The sequence below is a fragment of the Catharus ustulatus genome, chromosome 29, assembly GCF_009819885.2.
Source record: "Catharus ustulatus isolate bCatUst1 chromosome 29, bCatUst1.pri.v2, whole genome shotgun sequence".
Taxonomy (NCBI): Eukaryota; Metazoa; Chordata; class Aves; order Passeriformes; family Turdidae; genus Catharus; species Catharus ustulatus.
In genome coordinates, this window is record NC_046249.1 from 4,784,511 (window position 1) to 4,799,290 (window position 14,780).

A 14,780-nucleotide genomic window follows, 5' to 3' on the forward strand; every position below is an offset into this window, starting at 1 on the left:
GCACATGTGCTAAGAAACTGCTGCTGCTATTAATCGATTATTAATTATTAATGCAGTGTTTATAAGGATGGGCCAAAAGTGGAGGGTGCAAAGTCAGCACCTCAAGTCCTGCTTGCAGGAAAATTGGGGTTTGTGGAGGGTTAAAAGGAGTCACATCCACACACAAGAGTGCACAGATGTGCAGAGGAGCCAAATCCCTTGGATGGGGCTGGAAAATTGGACCCTGGGAGTCCGTGCTGGGGAAACTGAGGCACGGGGGGAGGGCACTGCAGTGGGGCAGGAGCCAGTGGGGAGGGGGAGGCGGTTCCTGCTCCACAGAGTGACCCTCCCGGTGCCCTTCCCATCCCCCAGCCCAGGGCACAGCCGGCCCCTCCAAGGCTCCCCGGAGCTGCCACTGCTGTCCCCACCCCGGCCTCAGCCAGCCCGGGCTCCCCTTGTCCTTGTCCCGCTGCCCGGGGGCCACCTGTGCTTGTGTCCTCCCCAAAGCCCAGTGTCCCTTTCCTGTCCCCTGCCAGCCCCAGGCGCGGCTCTCCCAGCACGGACCGGGCTGGCACTGGGAGCAGCATTGCTGGTACTGGGCTGGCACTGGGCTGGCACTGGGCTGGCACTGGGCTGGCACTGGGAGCAGCATTGCTGGCACTGGGCTGCCACTGGGCTGGCACTGGGCTGGCACTGGGCTGGCACTGGGAGCAGCATTGCTGGCACTGGGCTGCCACTGGGCTGGCACTGGGAGCAGCATTGCTGGCACTGGGCTGGCACTGGGCTGGCACTGGGCTGGCACTGGGAGCAGCATTGCTGGTACTGGGCTGGCACTGGGCTGGCACTGGGAGCAGCATTGCTGGTACTGGGCTGGCACTGGGCTGGCACTGGGCTGGCACTGGGAGCAGCATTGCTAGCACTGGGCTGGCACTGGGAGCAGCATTGCTGGTATTGGGCTGGCACTGGGCTGGCACTGGGCTGGCACTGGGAGCAGCATTGCTGGTACTGGGCTGGCACTGGGCTGGCACTGGGAGCAGCATTGCTCGTACTGGGCTGGCACTGGGCTGGCACTGGGAGCAGCATTGCTGGTACTGGGCTGGCACTGGGCTGGCACTGGGAGCAGCATTGCTGGAAGCAAAGCAATGCCTCCATCTGCTGGAGAAACGGGCCCTGGGCCACTCCAGCCCGAAATTCCAGCCCGTACACACTCGCTGGGCTCCGGGGAGGCTCCAGCTCCACACCACGACACCAGGGAGGGCGGCCCCGGTTGCCAAATAACCGGGAGGCTGCAGCCCCCGCGGGCTGGGCGAGAGCTGCCGTGCGAGGAAAGAGGAAATTGGGGGTTTTCTCTCATTTCCTGCTTCAAGATGCATTGCGTGGCACGGGGAGGTGAAGGGTGAGATTACAGCCCCTGCCTGTGCCCGGGGTGTGGGGGCACCGTGGGAGCCAGGACTGAACCCCCAGCTCCTTTTGGGGCTCAGCTGCAGGATGGAGATGCTGAGAGAGCACCCAGGATTCAGTGTCCCAGGGATCCCCCCAGCCTGCCCTGAGCAGGGCATGGAGCATCCCCACTGCACCCACGAGCTGCTGTCATGGAAATGTCATGGAAAAAAAAACAGAAAAAAAAATAAAGACAATTAGAAAACTGCAATTTTTCAGTGGCGGCGTTTAAAGATCCTATCTCCCACTGGGAAGAGAAACCAATTTCCTTACAAATCAAAAAGGCTGGCACTAAAAGCTTCCCTGCATCAGTCCCCCAAAGCCAGGGAGGAGCTCAGCAGCTCCTGGACCAGAGTCTGCAAATGCCATCAGGGCCATCAGTGCCATCAGGGCCATCAGGGCCATCAGGGCCATCAGGGCCATGTCCTGTAGCTGATTTATCCACCTGGGACAGGCAGCAGAAGGATCAAAGGGATGCCCCATGGCCTGGAGAATTAAATCAGCATTTTTGCAGAGGTTGGCAATAGGAAACAACCATCCTTGTTAAGGGCTTGGGTGGTTTTTAAACTTGGCATTTTCTCCTTAGTTGTAATAAGACAAATGAGGAATTTCACAGCTAAAAGGCAGTTCCTGGCTGCCCCTCTTTCCCTGGCCACTTCTCACCACCTTGGCAGGGTTACAGGCCCTGAATTCTGTCATTTTATTCCCAACATTTTCTGGTATTTCATAATGGTAATTTTATTCATTAGGTGAAAACAGTGATGCTTCTGACAAATCTCTTGTCTGTGAGGGTGGGCAGGCCCTGGCACAGGGTGCCCAGAGCAGCTGGGGCTGCCCCTGGATCCCTGTAGGTGTTTAATGCCAGGTTGGACAGGGGTTTGACCAGCCTGGGACAGTGAAGGTGTCCCTGCCATGGCAGGGGTGGCACTGGATGGGCTTTCAGGTCCCTTCCAACCCAGACCAGTTGGGGTTGCTGGTGCAGCTGGGGTGGATGGTGCAGGTTGTCCCCTCCCAGAGCCTGCACCTCCTCCCTGAGCTGGATCCAAGCGTGACTCAGCCCCACACGGTTTTTTATCAGCTCTCACACACGGCCTCAGCACCCAGAAACGGCCCCAGCCACAGCCACAACCCCGGCTGGCCTGGAGTGGGCTGGGAAATACGGAAATAAACCCAGGGAAAGGAACTGTGGGCTCCTCACAGGGGTGGCTGCAGGCTCACAGCACCCCCAGTCCCATCCCAGCCCCCAAACCCTGCACAAGTGTTGGATCCAGGGTTCTGCTCTCCTGGATGCATGGCTGGGCTCAGGCAATGACATTTTCCACTTTCCTCATGGAATTCCATCTCCTAAAGCCTGCTTATCCCAACCTCACTGCTCCCAGGAGAAATCCCTGCAGGATTTCTGTGCCTTCCACCAGCACCCACAGTGGCACCACTGATGACATGAAGAGTGAATAGAAGGGAGAAAATACTGAAATATTTGGGGTTTAGACTGTTTAAAAAGTGACTTTATCCTAGAGGGGACAGACACCATTGGGAGGATTTTTTCCAGCAACTGAATTGGGCATTGCTCTTTGAGCATTTGTAAAGCTCTGGGAGACAAAAAAAAAAAAAAAAAAAAAAAGAAAGAAAAGAAAGAAAATGTTTTCCATTGCTGGGCTCCTCTCATGCAATGGCTGCAGGAAATCCCAGCAAAAAGCCAGATCACAGATCAAAGAAAATTCTGAGTTGGAAGAGAACTGCAGGGATCATCAAATCCAACTCTTACAGGAATTGAACCCACAACCTCAGTTCATGGAAGAAAATGAAAATATTCCTCCTTGCCAGCCCACCCAGATTAACAACCTGTAGGAAGGGGAATTAATTCTGTGATGTGAGGAGGGTTTGTGGGGGCAGTCCCGACCCTTAAAGCCATCCCTAGAGCCATCCAGGAAGGAGGAGCAGAGTGAAGCTCCAGGAGCAGCACACGCAGAGCAGAGGCTGGAGCAGAGCTGGCTGCCCAGGACAGCAGGGTGAGAACCCAGCCCAGCACCACCCTCTGTCCCAGCTCCTGCTCAAAGCCATTCCTGGCTCCGTTCCTGGGTTCAGAGGGGACAGGGGGACCCCAGCACCACGTGTGGCTCAGGGCAGGGCTGGTGGCCCTGAGCTGGCAGGGTGGCCCAGCCCAGGACAAGGCTGTGTCCTTGCACAGCTGGCCCTGTCCTGTGTGGCCCTGTCCTGTGTGTCCCTGTCCTGTGTGTCCCTGCAGGTCCCCAAGCCGTGCTGCTCCAGCCTGGGGGTGCAGAGCTCCCTGGGGACACAAATCCACAGGTGGCACTGTCGGTGACACGGTGACCAGCGAGGCCAAGCCCCGGCTTCCTCCAGCCGAGCACGGAGTTTTGAAAGGTTCAGAAAGGTTTTGAAAGCACATCCTGCCCCAGCGCCTTGCGCAAGGCGGGTCCCGAGCCATGGGCAGCGCCAGGACGGGCTGGGAGGGGCAGCGGGAGCTGCTGCGGCTCCGGGATGTGCAGCTGGAGCCCCGCGGGACCCCCCCGCTGCCAGGGACAGCTCACAGGTACCGGGGGGCTCTGCCCGGGAAGGAGCGCGGGGGTCTCGGTGGGGGCACAGGGGTCTGGGTGGGGGCACAGGGGTCTGGGTGGGGGCACAGACGGAGCTCAGCCCGTGCTGTCCCCAGAGCGGGGAGGTTCGGCAGAGCCGCTCTCGGTATCGCTGCTGGCAGCCAAGTACCAGGGCACGGAAGTGAAACGCAGCGGCTCCATCGCAGTGCCCTCCTCCTTCGGGCTCCCTCCCCGTGCCCACACCCCTGTCCTGTCCCCCAGACCTGGCTGGGGGTGCCAAAGGCTTTTCCTGCTCTTGTCCCACCCCTCTGCCAGCGCTGTGTCGTGCTGGGGTCACCCAGCAGGGAGCACAGGTCACACATCAGCTCCGTGGATGTGTCCCATGGTGGGACCCAGCACGTGTGGAGCCCCCGGGGCAGCTCCCACCCCCAGGATTTCCCAATGCGGCACTGGAGTCACTGGGCCACCAAACTCCCCGTGTTTCTCCCCAAAACCGCCCCGCCGAGGCTCCCCAGGCCGCTGCTTCCCCTTTTCTCCGCGTCCTTTCCGAGCCGAAGGGAGCGGGCCCGGGGGTGACGCTGCCCCGGCTCTGGCAGGGCCAGCTCCGCGCTCCGCAGTGCCAGCCTGGACCGGGCTGTCCCCGCACTGGCCACTGCCATGCCGGACACGCCGGGGGACTGCCCCCCTCGGCCCCCCAGCTCAGCCCTCATCTACAGCAACGTGGGTGAGTGACGGCCTGACCCCGCTGTGCCCCTGCTTGCCCAGGTGTCACTACGGACAGTGGCACAAGCCCCTGTGCTGTCCCTGTCCTCCCCCCGTGTCACCGCTCTGGCTGGTGTTGGGTGTGGCTTTGGGGCTGGAAATATGCAGGGGGCAAAGAACAACGTGCTGTACTCCCATCCCATCCCTGTATCCCATCCCTGTATCCCATCCCTGCATCTCATCCCTGTATCCCATCCTTGTATCCCATCCCATCCCATCCCTGTATGCCATCCCTGTATGCCATCCCTGTATGCCATCCCTGTATCCCATCCCTGTATCCCATCCCTGCATCTCATCCCTGTATCCCATCCTTGTATCCCATCCCATCCCTGTATCCCATCCCTGTATCCCATCCCTGTATCCCATCCCATCCCATGCCATCCCTGTATCCCATCCCATCCCTGTATCCCATCCCATCCCTGTATCCCATCCCTGTATCCCATCCTTGTATCCCATCCCATCCCTGTATCCCATCCCTGTATCCCATCCCATCCCTGTATCCCATCCCTGTATCCCATCCCATCCCATCCCATCCCATCCCATCCCATCCCATCCCATCCCTGTATCCCATCCCTCTCTTCTCCTCTCTGCCCTGTCACGTTTGTCCCTCCCTCCCCAGGAGCGCTGCGGGCTCACCTCGTCCCCCGCAAGGCCAGCCGAGGGGAGGGCGCTGGGAGACCCCTCCCTCAGCCCGGCCCGGATCCCCAGCCGCCCCCACTGCCCAAAAAGCAGCTCCAGCGAGCCGAGTCCCTGCCGGAGCCGGGATCCTCCCACCGCTACCACGGCGACCCTGAGCCCCGGGCCGGCAGCATCCTCTGCAGCATCCCCCCAGCCCAGCTGCGGCACGGGGAGGGGGCTTCCCCCCGGGACAGACCCTCCTGGGCACCCAAGAAGCCCCTGACCAAGTCCCAAAGCCTGGGGGAGCCGCTGGCCCTAAGCAGCCCCCAGGAAGCCCCATCAGCCAGCCTGAAGGAGCTGACGTTTGGGACAGCAGATGGGGAGCTGGGGCAGCTCCTGGAGAGCCCAGCCGGGGTCTGTGGGGTGGTTTTGGGGTGCCAGGAGGCCTCCCTGGCCCGGCTGTCAGCTCACATGCAGGAGGAGCTGCTGGGGCCCGAGGAGAGGCAGCAGCTGCTGCAGGCAGAGCTGGCAGGGAAGTCCTGGGCAGTGCTCGGTGTCCTGGACCCCCAGCCCTGCTGCCAGAGTGGGGACGCCTGGTACTTCAGGGTGGGCTTCACCTTCCAGCACAGCCAGCTGCAGCTTGCAGCCAAGGTAAGGGGGGTAAGGGGTAAAGGCCCTGGGTGGTGCAGAGGGAGCCTGGAGATTCAGGAGCATTGGGACATGACACTGGGGCCACTTCCCTTTTCTGCACCCATTTCTGCATTTGCTGAATGAGACAGTGCTGCTGGTGGGGGTGGGTGATGAGGGTGACACCTCCCGTGGGGCCAAGGGACACGTCAGAAATGGCCCTGCTAGGGGACAGGTCCTGGTAACTCAGCAGAGCAGAGGCTGGAGCAGAGCTGGCTGCCCAGGACAGCAGGGTGAGAACCCAGCCCAGCACCACCCCCTGTCCCAGCTCTTGTTCAAAGCCATTCCTGGGTTCAGAGGGTGCAGGGGGACCCCAGCACCACGTGTGGCTCAGAGCAGGGCTGGTGGCCCTGAGCTGGCAGGGTGGCCCAGCCCAGGACAAGGCTGTGTCCTTGCACAGCTGGCCCTGTCCTGTGTGTCCCTGTCCTGTGTGTCCCTGCAGGTCCCCAAGCCGTGCTGCTCCAGCCTGGGGGTGCAGAGCTCCCTGGGGACTCACTGCAACATCCAGCGCCTGCTTGGCCACTTCACCGACCGCCTGCCACAGGGACTGGTGCTCCCAGGAATCCCTGGAAAACAGAGTCAGGGCCCTTCCAGAGAGGATCCAGCCTGTCCTGCCGCCCAGCCTGTGCTGCAGGTGCTCCTTTGTGCCGAGGTTCCCCGGCAGACCCTGGCAGACTTTGTGAAGGGCTCCCACGCTTTGCACAGGACCAGCCCCGGGCACTACGAACGCCTGGCCTGCCTCCTGCTCCTGCAGCTCTGCATGGGGCTGGAGCACCTCCGGGGGCAGAACGTGGTCCAGGGGGACCTCTGCCCCGAGAACCTGCTGCTGGTGCAGTGCCCATGTCCCCCCCAGGGCCAGAAGGAGCTGCCAGGACTGTCCCTTCCACGGCTGCTCATCAGCAGCTTCTTCAAGGTGCAGGACAAGCAAAGGACTTGTTCCAGCAGCCAGGAGCAGGACTGGAGGCAGGGTCTCACTGCACCCTCCCCTCCATCAGCAGCTGAGCTGAATGTGGGCAGGCTGATCTATCAGCTCTTGCACGTGGACATCTCCCTGGAGAACATTTTGGGTTTTGGAAGCAAAAGGCTTCCCGAAATCCCCTCGCTGTCCATCTACTCGGCGGGCTTGAAGCGCTTGGCCACGCTGCTCCTGCACAGGGATCCTCTCCAGAGGGTGTCCATCAAGCAGGCCAGGGCCATCCTGCAGGTGCTGCTCTGGGGGCCACGCCAGGAGCTCTTTGCCAGGAGCAGGAGGAGCCTCACGCTGCTCCAGAGCTGGCTGCAGGTCAAGAGGGCTCTGCTGCTCCTCAGGTTTGCAGAGAATTCAGCTGGGGCTGGGGCCAGGGCCAGCCCCGGCCTGGAGGAGTGGCTGTGCTGCCAGTACTTCCAGGGGGCCACAGAACACACCCTGTACCAAGTCACCCAGGTGCTCTATGCTCCCTAAACCAGCCTCCAGTTCAGCCTACACTGAGGTCTCCTCAAAGCCAAGAGCTCACAGGGGCCTGGCCAAACCTGTCCCTGCCTGTGGCAGGGGAATTGAAGCGAAATTATTTTTAGGGTCCTTTCAGCCCAAATCATTCCATGATTCCAAATCCACCAACTCCTGAGAAATCCAAGCAGGTCCTCCCTGAGAAAGCTCTGCAAAACTGAACCCACTCCTCCCATAGCCTATGAATGATGAAGCTGGGATCAAACTCCCAAACACGGGGGGGTTTTGCTTGATATTCTAAGTCTGGTTTGTCAGAACGTCTGAGGAAAGGCAGCTGGATGGGAGCCATAAGCACCAATTTAGTGGCTGATAATCCCAAGTTTATGGGGTTCAGACTTTGCACAAAACCCCCTCAGAACCTTTTTGAGCCACCAGGTTTTTGCTGTTTTAAATAACACTCAAAGCCACCCATCACAGCTCACCCTTGTCTGCAAAGGAGAAACAACAGCTCCTTCAGCCTGTGCTTCCCAATTTGTGGCACAGTTACAAGCAAAAATGGCATTTTAAAGGGGAAAATACAGCTTCAATAAAACCTGGAGCTGAGCCTCTTAAACATTGGTCCTTTATGTGCTTCTCTGCCAGCGTTACACACTCCAGGGATGGATCCAGAGGGAAACACAAATCCAAACTGCCCTGCCCCATGGTGATTACCCAGAACAGCCTCCATGGGCTCTGGTGAACAGTTCAGGTGAGTTCATGGGCACCAAGGCAGGGCTGTGGCATCTCCTTCTTGCTGTGAAACACTTGGCAGCACGTGGGACCTGGACCCAGTCCCCAAGTCCCTGCTCAGGTCATTTAAATTATTCCTCAGCAATTATTAATCTGTTTACAGCTATCTAGACTGGGTAACAGCAAAAAATCCTTCACTGAAAGAGGGATCAGGCATCAGCACAGGCTGGTGCTGGAAGTGTTCAAACAATGTGTGAATGTGGCACTTGGGGACATGGTTTAGTGGTGATGGGGTAATGGGTGATGACCTTAGGATGACTTTTCCAACCTAAACAATTCCATGAGTCAGTGACTCCATCACCTGACAGCAGCAGGGCTGTGCACACAATGGGACAGAGCCTCTCCACATCTGCTGTGCCCATGGATGTGGCAGTGGCTCCCCAGAGCCTCAGGCATGGCTTAAGTGGGGGAGGATTCCTTCTAGAGTCCCTGAACTCCAAAAAACAAAAATAAACCAGACCTGGGACCCTCTCAAGATGCAGAGAGTAGCTCAGTTCCAGCTCCCTGGCTGGTTTGCTCCCATCTGGAGCAGCACCCAATCCCCCAGTGCAGCCTCCCTGCCCAGGCTGGACCCCACCAACCCCGGCACAGAAATGAGGCTCAGATCTCATTCCAGGCTCTTGGGCCAGCACTGGGTGTCCGGGAGAGCCCAGCCCTGCTGTCCCTGTCTCTCCTGCAGTATTTGCCGTGGCTACAAGAGGGCAGTAAAGGCCATGGCACAGCCCCTCATCCCGGGGAGACAAAGCCAAACCCGCTCCCTTGGCTCCTGCAGGCCCAGCCCAGCAGCTCCAGGGACCCACGGCACCCCTGCTCTGGCTTCCTCCCCTTCTGCCAGGAGCATCCAAAGTCAGCAAAATGTCCCATGGAGGCAGGACCAGGCACATTCCACACTCCCATCGAGCATGGCACGGGTACCACGTTGCAGAGGAGAACAGTGATTTTTCCAGACAGACCAGCGCAGGAAGTTCAGCCCTGTGCCAGCCTGTTGAGCAAAATAAGGACACCCTTCCCTGGTCATGCCACCACCATGAAATCCTGGAATATCCTGAGCTGGAAGGGACCCTCAGGGATCATCAGAGCAGCCCCTGGCCCTGCCCAGACCCCCCAACAATCCCACCCTGAGCATCCCTGAGAGCGGTGTCCAAACGCTCCTGGAGCTCTGGCAGCCTTGGGGCCGGGACCATTCCCTGGGGAGCCTGGGCAGTGCCAGCACCCTCGGGGGGAAGAACCTTTCCCTGAGCTCCATCCCAAACCTCCCCCAAGACAGCTTCCTCCAGTTTCCCAGAGTTGCTGGCCTTCTAAAAATCCCTCCAGGCTGAGAACAATTGTAGGGAACAAAAGAGCCAATAACAGAGCCCAGCAAGAGCCCCCACTTTGCATCACTGCTCACACACCCCAGGTCACTCTGTGCTGCATCTCCTGGAGTTTCAGGGAATATTTCAAACATATTCCATGGGATTCCAGCACTGCTGAGCCCAGGGATGGGCTGTGGGGGAAACTTTAGACTCTCCCTCACGTATTTCACAGCACTCAGATCCCTCAGGGCCCCACCCAGAGACTTCTGCTTACACTGGTGAAATAAACCCATCCCAGGGAGTCCCTGCTCCAAGGTTTTATAGATTCATCATCTCCAACAGTGCCAAACAAGCCTGCAAGCACTAAAAACATGGAAATACCACACTTCAAAGCTCAGCCCCTTTGGAGATTATTTGTTGTAATTTCAGTTCGAGAGTTGTTAATTCCAGCATCACAAGGAGCCCTTTCCCCTTCTGCTCACCATCCTCAGCACCAAGGGGTGTCTGTGGAGCCCCAGCACAGCCCCCTCCTCACCCCTCAACCCCAACCTGCCCCCCTAGGAAGCCTGGCCAGCCTCAGTGACACCACTGGGCTGCAGCAGTGCCACAAACCTTCCCAGCTAACAGCCAGAGTTCCTGGAGTCACCCAGCACACTGGAAAGGTTGCTCTGTTATGGGAGCACTGAAATTCCAGGTATTTAAGTTGCATATTTGGTATTTAAAGCAGCCATGGGCTGAGCTGATCATGTTCCACTTCAGACTTCCCAACCAAATCACGTCCTGAATGTTCTACAAAACACTGGCAGAGCAGGGAAGCGCTGGTCCCAGTTAGCACACCTGCTAATTATTCACTACAAGTCGATTTTTCCAGGATTGCTGGATTATTTCAAGCCCTGTCAGAGCCCATCCATGAGTTCCAGTCAAGCAAAGAACGAGCAAAGCCTTTCCACACCTGCAACTTTAATGGTTGGGGCAGTTCCAGAGCCACCTCTTCAAGAGTGCAAGTCTTTAAACAGTTTAAAACCAGCAATAAAAAGTAAAATATAAATTTTTATTTAGAATTAAAGCAAATACTTCAGTATCACAAACACAATATTAAACTTCAAGAAATATACTGCTAAATTTGGAGGGAGCATTTATTTTTGCACAACCACAACATGCGCACAAAATCCAGAGAAAGATGTGGAGTCTGAAATTTTCAACATCTCACCACCAAAGCAGCTGGGTCACACAAGGTTTCGTACAAGAGTTAAGATAGACTGGAATAAGATGTTGACAAAATTTCTACAGAATCATCTTTATAGACAACAAGAAAGCTCTAAAGAGGCAAACATTGCAATCTAGTCTTCTTCTGCTGAGTCTCTCTCAAACGTGTAGGCCATGAAGCAAGCATCTGGTCTCTTGGGGACAAGGGGATGCCCTGGTCTCACAATCTCAAAGCCCAAAAAGCTGAAAGTACGGAGCAGTGCAGCTAGAAAATAAAGCAGGAGACAGGTTTCACCCATGGGATATTGAAAAAAAACCCCTTAAATTTCCACCAAAAGGCATTTTGTGTGTCTGGAGGCGCAGGGACACCCACCTCTGTCATCTCTGTTCTTGTGGAAACAGATGAACACGTGCTCAACTCGGAGCTGTTCTTCAGCAAACTCGAGAAGAACTGCAAAGCTGCAAGAGAAACACCAGGGGTTCAGTGTCTGTGGAACAGGGGTGTCCTGGCATGGGAGGGACCCTCAGGGATCATCCAGTCCAGCCCCTGGTCCTGCACAGACACCGCAAAAAATCCCACCCTGAGCATTGTCCAAATGCTCCCAGAGCTCTGGCAGCCAATGCTCCTTCAGAGGGTCAGCAAGGCCCTGAGAGCAAATCCTGGAGTCTCACACCACCAGGTCCCTGAGCCCCAGGCAGAACTCAAGGGCAGGACTCCCCAGTGGCACAGAAAATGTGTTTGTGACACAGCTGACAGAGCTGCAGGAAAAAACTCAAAGCAGCCTGGAATTCTCAGTGCCTGAACCAGCCTGAAATCCCAAACTCTGGGCTGGTTCTGCCTGCAGCCCAGAAACCAGGCTCACAAGAGAGCCTCAAAAATTAAACTTAAGCTTTCAAAATACAAAGAGTGAAGTGTTCTCTCTCCCACTCCAATGAGAGGCCTCATGTTAACCCACAGTCAAGTTCTCCCTGACCCACCTGTCCTTGCTCCCCTCAGGCAGAGCACCACTGGGAATTTCAATGTAGAGGTTGTTGTTGTTCAGCACTGCTCTCCAACTGATGTGTTTGGCATCTGTAAGCCTTGACTGGACATTGAGAATTCTTGTCCTGTTGTTAGGTGTTAGTTCTTCTGTGACATTCAGCCGATTATCCTGCAGCAGGGAGAAGGCAGAGTTATTTTTTCATTCATTTTTGGAGGAGGGATTCAAGCAGGGAACGCTGCCAAGCTCACCACGAGCTGTTTGCTCCTCATACTCACCGAATAAAATAAATTAGCTGAAAGATTGTGATCCCTCTGACTATTCCCTCGCCCACCTGGGATCTTCAGGGGTGGGTGAGGGACATCAGGAGCACCACCGAGGCCCCGGACCCAGGTTACTACAGCAATTGAAGGGAACCCTGGAACTGCAAAGGGAACATGGTTAGACAGGCAGGGAGGCTTGGACAAAGCCCTGGGACTTCCAGGATTTAAATAGCGTTAAAAAAAACCAAACCTAGGCCAAAGGACTCCTCCCACTGCAAGTGGGAGGACAAAGGAAGCTCCACACCAGGGACAGTGCCCAGGGAGCTGCCAGTGCAGAATTTTGAGTGAAAATTCACTTGGAAATGAAAAATATTCAGGTTGAGTGAGCCAGGTGTGTTTCTGTGCCAGGGCAGGCCTGATCTGATCTGAGAAGAACCTTCCTGCAGGAATGTGCTGTTTTCTGCCCTCCTTGTTCTCAGGCAGCGCAAAGCCCCAGCAAAGCAGGGCTCACTTTTCCCTGGGATAATCACCAGAGACCTTCCCAGCTCGAGCCCAGGCAATTCCAGGGAATCATCAACTCCAACATTTTCAGCTTGAGCTGAGGCCACACCTGAATCTCTGCAAAACCTCCAAAAACACCTCCAAACCTCTTCCCACTGAATTCCTCAGAGCGATCCCACAACACTCAGCACTCGAGGAAAGCACTGTATTTTGGAAGGTGTGAGGGATATTTTTAAGTTTCTCCCCATCCTTTGCAAGGCTTTTCACGCCTCCCGTGGCAGAGCAGCGCTGGCCCCTCCCTCTGCACCATCCTTCACCCGCAGGCTCCACTCTTGAGTTGCGTCATCTCAGCAGATGCAGCAATCGAGGCCCTTGGGGGAATTTTCACAATCGTCCTGTCTCCGGGTGCCAGCAGCAGCCACTGCAGCCATTTGCAAATCCGAATAAACAGCTACAAAATAATCCACCATTTTGCACACTTCGCACCCGACTCGCGGGGTTTGGATTGGTTTGGGTTTGTTAGCACCCCCCCCCCTTTTTTTTATTTTAATGAGCTTGAAACTTGTGATGAATAATCCGTATTAGAAAGGCTGGGAATGGGCAGAGAGATTACACATTATGTGCTGGAAGGCAAATTATATTTATATTTTGATGTGAAGCAAGAGCAACAATTGCGAAGTTCTATTAAAAATACAAACTCCGCGCTAACTAAATGTGCTATTTTAATTAAATAAGTCTCCAATCCATTCTTTTAAGAGACATTTTTCTTTAGTACCAACATTATTTATTTTTATCTGAGAACGCCTGTGAACTATACAATTCTGATTTCCCTTCAAAATAAACCTTTAAAAACCTTTTCCAAAGGTGTGCTGTGGCAACCTTTAATAACTTCACCTTTCTGCCCCCGAAAGGTGCAGAAATAAGGTTTGCAAACATAAATATATTTTAGTGATGTTTATGTGCACTTAGGGAGGAAAAACCCATCTTTAACCCGCAGTTAAATATAAAAACAGTTTAAGAACTCCTTCCACAGCCCACACACGAGGTGGAAAGGGTAGATTGATGTCCCGAGCATCCACCACTCCATTAAATACCTTAATTCAGGTATTTTCTTTCTTCCCAGCACCTGTGCGGGGTGTTTAATCTTTCGTTGTGTTTTAACCAACAGCTCTCCTAACACTCTTACCCTCGATTAGTTTTGCGGAGTATCCACGGTTACATAAGGGGATAAGAGCCTTCAATCCTTCGATATCTTTGCCTAATTGTTGTTTTCCCCTCGGCGCCCCCCCCCCCCCCCCAGCACGGCTCCTGCCCCAGCCCTGCCCGGAGCCTCTCCCAGCCCGGGGGCGCCCTCGGGGATCCCTCCCAGGGCCGGGACAGCGCTGAGGCCTCAAACTCGCCCCTTTTTTTGTGCTTTTTCCACCCTCCCCTACCGCCTTTCCCCGCGCGGCGGGGGCAGGGCCGCCCCTCCCCCGCTGGCCACGCAGCGGCCTCCGCCCCTCTCCGGCCACCAGGGAGGCGACAAGGAGGGCGAGAAGAGGATGGAGGCAGCGAGTGCCCGGCGGTGCGAGGCTGAGGGAGGCCGCGGCGCCTCACCTGCTCTGTCCGGTACTGAGGCTCAGCACAGCGGGCATGATGGTGCTTTTATTCCCCTCTTTCTCTCTAGCGAAGCAGTGGCTGTTGAGTATCCGTTGCAGGGAGGATTTCACCATCCGGCCGCTCTGGTCCGAACCCCGAAACCCTCCGCCGCCTCCACCCCCCTCTCCCCAGGCACTGCTACACAAAATGGCACCGCGGCCCCAGTGCCTCCTTATATACCCTCCGTCTGCCCTGCCCCCAAGAGGCCACGCCCCTCAACGCGTGCCACGCCCTCCCACGGGGAGGCGGTTTCTATTGGGCAGTTTAGGTGTCAATCAGATATTATTAATCTCTATTGGCTGAGAGGCGCGCGAGGGGCGGGACATAGGCTGGGGTGCTGCACGGGAGGCGGAGGGGAGCGGCGCGTGATTGGCTGCGCGCGCCGTGGGTGGGCGGGGCCTGGTGGGCATCGGCCGGCGGGCGCCCCGCAACCCCTCACTGCCCTGGGAGCCGCCGGTTCGAGTCCCGCGGCCGCGCCCCGCCCGGCTGAGGTAACCGGGGGGGCCGGGGGAGGAGCGGGGTGTGAGGGAGCACAGGGAGGGAGAGACGTGAAGAGTCATGGAGAGAGATGGAAAAACACGGACAGACCTGCTGGGTGCAGCCCTGGCGCTGGAAGCAGTAGAGGGGCAGCAGCAGGACCA

At 56.6% G+C, this 14,780-nt stretch overlaps 2 protein-coding genes across 2 annotated transcripts; one reads left to right on the forward strand and one right to left on the reverse strand.

Moving 5' to 3' along the window:
* Positions 1-4,404: 4,404 nt before the first annotated feature.
* PEAK3 (PEAK family member 3) lies at positions 4,405-8,031 on the forward strand. The gene is made up of 4 exons (XM_033081939.1): positions 4,405-4,698; positions 5,356-6,005; positions 6,484-7,294; positions 7,358-8,031. Exons 1-4 carry the CDS (start codon positions 4,632-4,634, stop codon positions 7,480-7,482), a joined length of 1,653 nt encoding a protein of 550 aa, XP_032937830.1. The 5' UTR covers positions 4,405-4,631; the 3' UTR covers positions 7,483-8,031.
* A 2,550-nt stretch (positions 8,032-10,581) lies between these two features.
* Positions 10,582-14,290, reverse strand: OAZ1 (ornithine decarboxylase antizyme 1). The gene is given in 6 exon segments (XM_033082044.2): positions 10,582-11,022; positions 11,131-11,216; positions 11,736-11,908; positions 12,016-12,102; positions 12,104-12,161; positions 14,098-14,290. Coding segments are annotated over 6 exon segments (651 nt in total). The 5' UTR covers positions 14,214-14,290; the 3' UTR covers positions 10,582-10,891.
* Between the last annotated feature and the right edge of the window lie 490 nt (positions 14,291-14,780).